The sequence below is a fragment of the Calliphora vicina genome, unplaced genomic scaffold, assembly GCF_958450345.1.
Source record: "Calliphora vicina unplaced genomic scaffold, idCalVici1.1 scaffold_33, whole genome shotgun sequence".
Lineage (NCBI taxonomy): Eukaryota > Metazoa > Arthropoda > Insecta > Diptera > Calliphoridae > Calliphora > Calliphora vicina.
The window spans coordinates 200950-204263 of NW_027052565.1; the positions used below are offsets into that span (position 1 = coordinate 200950).

The 3314-nt window shown below is 33.9% G+C and overlaps 1 protein-coding gene across 1 annotated transcript; it reads left to right on the plus strand.

The window, feature by feature from the left end:
• The first annotated feature begins 1009 nt into the window (after positions 1–1009).
• LOC135963005 (ATP-dependent DNA helicase pif1-like) lies at positions 1010–2038 on the plus strand. The gene has a single exon (XM_065514790.1). It carries the CDS (start codon positions 1010–1012, stop codon positions 2036–2038), a length of 1029 nt encoding a protein of 342 aa, XP_065370862.1.
• The last annotated feature ends 1276 nt before the right edge of the window (positions 2039–3314 follow it).

Below are 3314 nucleotides of genomic sequence, written 5' to 3' on the forward strand. Positions count from 1 at the left end.
TTCAGAAATTCCAACGTACTATACGTGGAATGCATCAACAAGGAAGTTCCAACGTCGTAAGCAAGGGAAACCTGTTGCAGGATGGCCAAATTTATATTCAACAGATGCATTAGGTAGGGTGTATACTGTCCATCCCCAAAATTCAGAATGTTTTTATTTAAGACTGCTTTTAATTAATGTTCCAGGACCAACATATTTTGAGAACTTGCGTACTGTTGATGGCGAAATATGTGCAACGTATCGAGAGGCATGCCAAAAACTACAATTATTGGAGAACGATAGTCATTGGGAAACCACGCTTGCAGATGCAGCGGCAATCAACCATCCTTCGAAAATAAGAACGTTATTTGCAATAATATTGGTGTCTTGCTCACCAGCCAATCCAAAAGAACTATGGAATAAATTCAAAACATATATGGCTGAAGATATATTACACCGGGAGAGAGTTACCACAAACAACGCTACAATTGAACTCAACGAAAGAATGTATAATGAGGCATTAATTTTACTGGAAGACAAATGTTTGGAGATAAAGAATGTCGCACTCATTGACGTTGGAATGATTTCCCCGATTCGGTCAAGAACTGATGCACATGATCAAGATTTGCGACGAGAAAGAGATTACAACACCCAAGATTTGGAAAGTTTACTGGAAGAAAATTTACCACATTTACAACAAGAGCAGAGAATAGCATACAATACTACAATGGCAGCAATATCAAACAAACATGGAGGACTGTATTTTATTGATGCACCCGGAGGAACTGGAAAAACTTTTTTGATTTCATTAATTTTGGCAAAAGTTCGATCGCAAAAACATATTGCATTAGCTATTGCATCATCTGGCATTGCAGCAACACTCTTAGATGGTGGCAGAACAGCACATTCTGCACTCAAATTACCATTGAAGCCTCAATTTTACGAAGATTACACATGCAACATAAAGAAAAATTCTTCTATGGGTAAAGTACTGCAATAATGTGAAATCATAGTATGGGATGAATGCACCATGGCGCACAAAAAATCTTTGGAAGCCCTTGATCGCACTTTACAGGACTTAAGAAGTAATAACAAAATATTTGGAGGTGCATTAGTTCTATTAGCTGGCGATTTTCGTCAAACGCTTCCGGTAATACCGGGATCAACGCCAGCTGATGAGCTAAATGCATGTCTAAAATCATCATACCTTTGGAAACATGTTCACACACTAAAATTGACGACTAATATGCGTGTTCAGTTGCAACGTGATGTTTCAGCTTCAACTTTTTCCAAACAATTACTGGATTTAGGGAACGGTAAAATGCCAATCCATCCCACAACAAAATGTATAACATTTCCATCTGACTTCTGCAGGATGACGCAATCTATACAAGAGTTAATAAATTGCGTTTTCCCCAATATCGGACAAAATTTTAAAAACAAGCAATGGTTATGTGAACGCGTGTTACTGGCAGCCAAAAATATAGACGTTAACTCCATCAACAGCAACATTCTGAATACCATCGATGGTAATCTAAAAATTTATAAATCAATCGACACTGTTACAAATATTGAGGATGTCGTCAATTATCCAGTAGAATTTTTAAATTCGTTAGATTTGCCGGGCTTTCCACCACATGACTTGCAGTTGAAAATTGGTGCTCCTATTATTTTACTAAGAAACATTGATCCACCACGACTTTGTAATGGCACTCGACTTATAGTAAAGAAATTAATGAACAATCTAATCGAGGCGACCATTATAACTGGAAAGTACAATGGATCAGATGTATTGCTGCCACGTATTCCGATGATAACTTCGGAAATGCCATTTGATTTTAAGCGATTACAGTTTCCTATTCGCCTAGCATTTGCAATGACAATTAATAAAGCTCAAGGTCAGTCTTTGCAAGTTTGTGGACTAAATCTAGAAAATCCATGTTTTTCACATGGACAGCTTTATGTTGCATGTTCGCGAGTGGGAAAACCCACAGACTTATATGTATATGCACCAGAAGGAAAAACCAAAAATATTGTATATCCTAAGGCATTAGAATAAAAAATAATTAATAAAAATAATGTATATATCAAACATTAAATAAAAAATGTTTTTCTATAAACTTCTATATTTAACATTAAGGTTATAAATAAGAAACAAATAATGTACTACTTATTAAAATAGAAACTAATTTGATAGACTAAATAAGTATATTGTAAATCATAAGATAATATAATAAGAATTAATTTAAAAGGAAAACCGTAGATTTTAATAACTTAATAAATATATTTGTTTAACTCTAAACTTTTTATTTCATTACGACACCGGGTTTTAGCTAGTCTATATATAAAAGTGAATGTGTGTTTGTTTGTATGATTGTTTCCTTATTTGTATTTTATACGTGGAGAAAAATCTTGATCAATCAATAATGTTAAGTTAAAATTAGTATACCTGTGAAAGTATATATAAATACAAATCTTCGAAATTACATGGGGTAGAAATTTTTATTACCATATTTCCTGTACGAAGTAAATATTATTTATTGCTTATTTAGGAAAATATGTAGATTCTACATTTTGTGTGAGCAATTCAATTACTAGATATTTGGGCCATAAATGATCGGTTGTGGACATATGGTCTTAGTATTTAGGTAGTAACATTTCGATGATAATTTATAAAAACTAAAAAACAACTTTTTACCCTTAGTAGTAATAAAACCCTATAAAAACTATTTTGAGACCTGCCATCAACGTGAATGTTTAAGTTTTATTACCTGAATTTTTATTCTTTAAGGGTTTGACCTGTTCCGAAATTTGTACCTAATTTTTTAAAGAAAAGTGATATGTTTAAATTTTATTACCTGAATTTTTATTATTTAAAGGGTATGACCTGTTCCGAAATGTGTACCTAATTTTTTAAAGAAAAAGTGATATATATAACGTGCATGCAATTTTAATATTTAGTTGAATCTTTGATTCTAAAAGAGTTACACGTTTTTAAGTGAATACAGTGTCCAAATTTATTAATAAAAATGCCCCCCAAAAAATCATCGCTATACAAACGTACCAAAAAAGCGTTGTCTTCGCAATCTCAAAGAGCAAATGAAACTTCGGGAGAACGAGAAGCTCGCCTCAGAACTGAAGCGAGTAGAGCTTCAACGTCTAGAGCAGCTGCGGCTTTTGAACAATACAGCGAACGTATTGAAAGGGAAAGATCGCGATCATCAATAGAGCGAGCTGTCGAATCAGAACGCGAAGAACGACTTCAAAGTCAGCGACAACGATCCACAATATCACGAGCTAACGAAACGCCGTCAGAACGAGAACTACGCATATAA

Excerpts from the sequence above, each read along its gene's own strand:
- LOC135963005 (XM_065514790.1), top strand. The coding sequence starts at position 1,010 with ATGGCGCACAAAAAATCTTTGGAAGCCCTTGATCGCACTTTACAGGAC.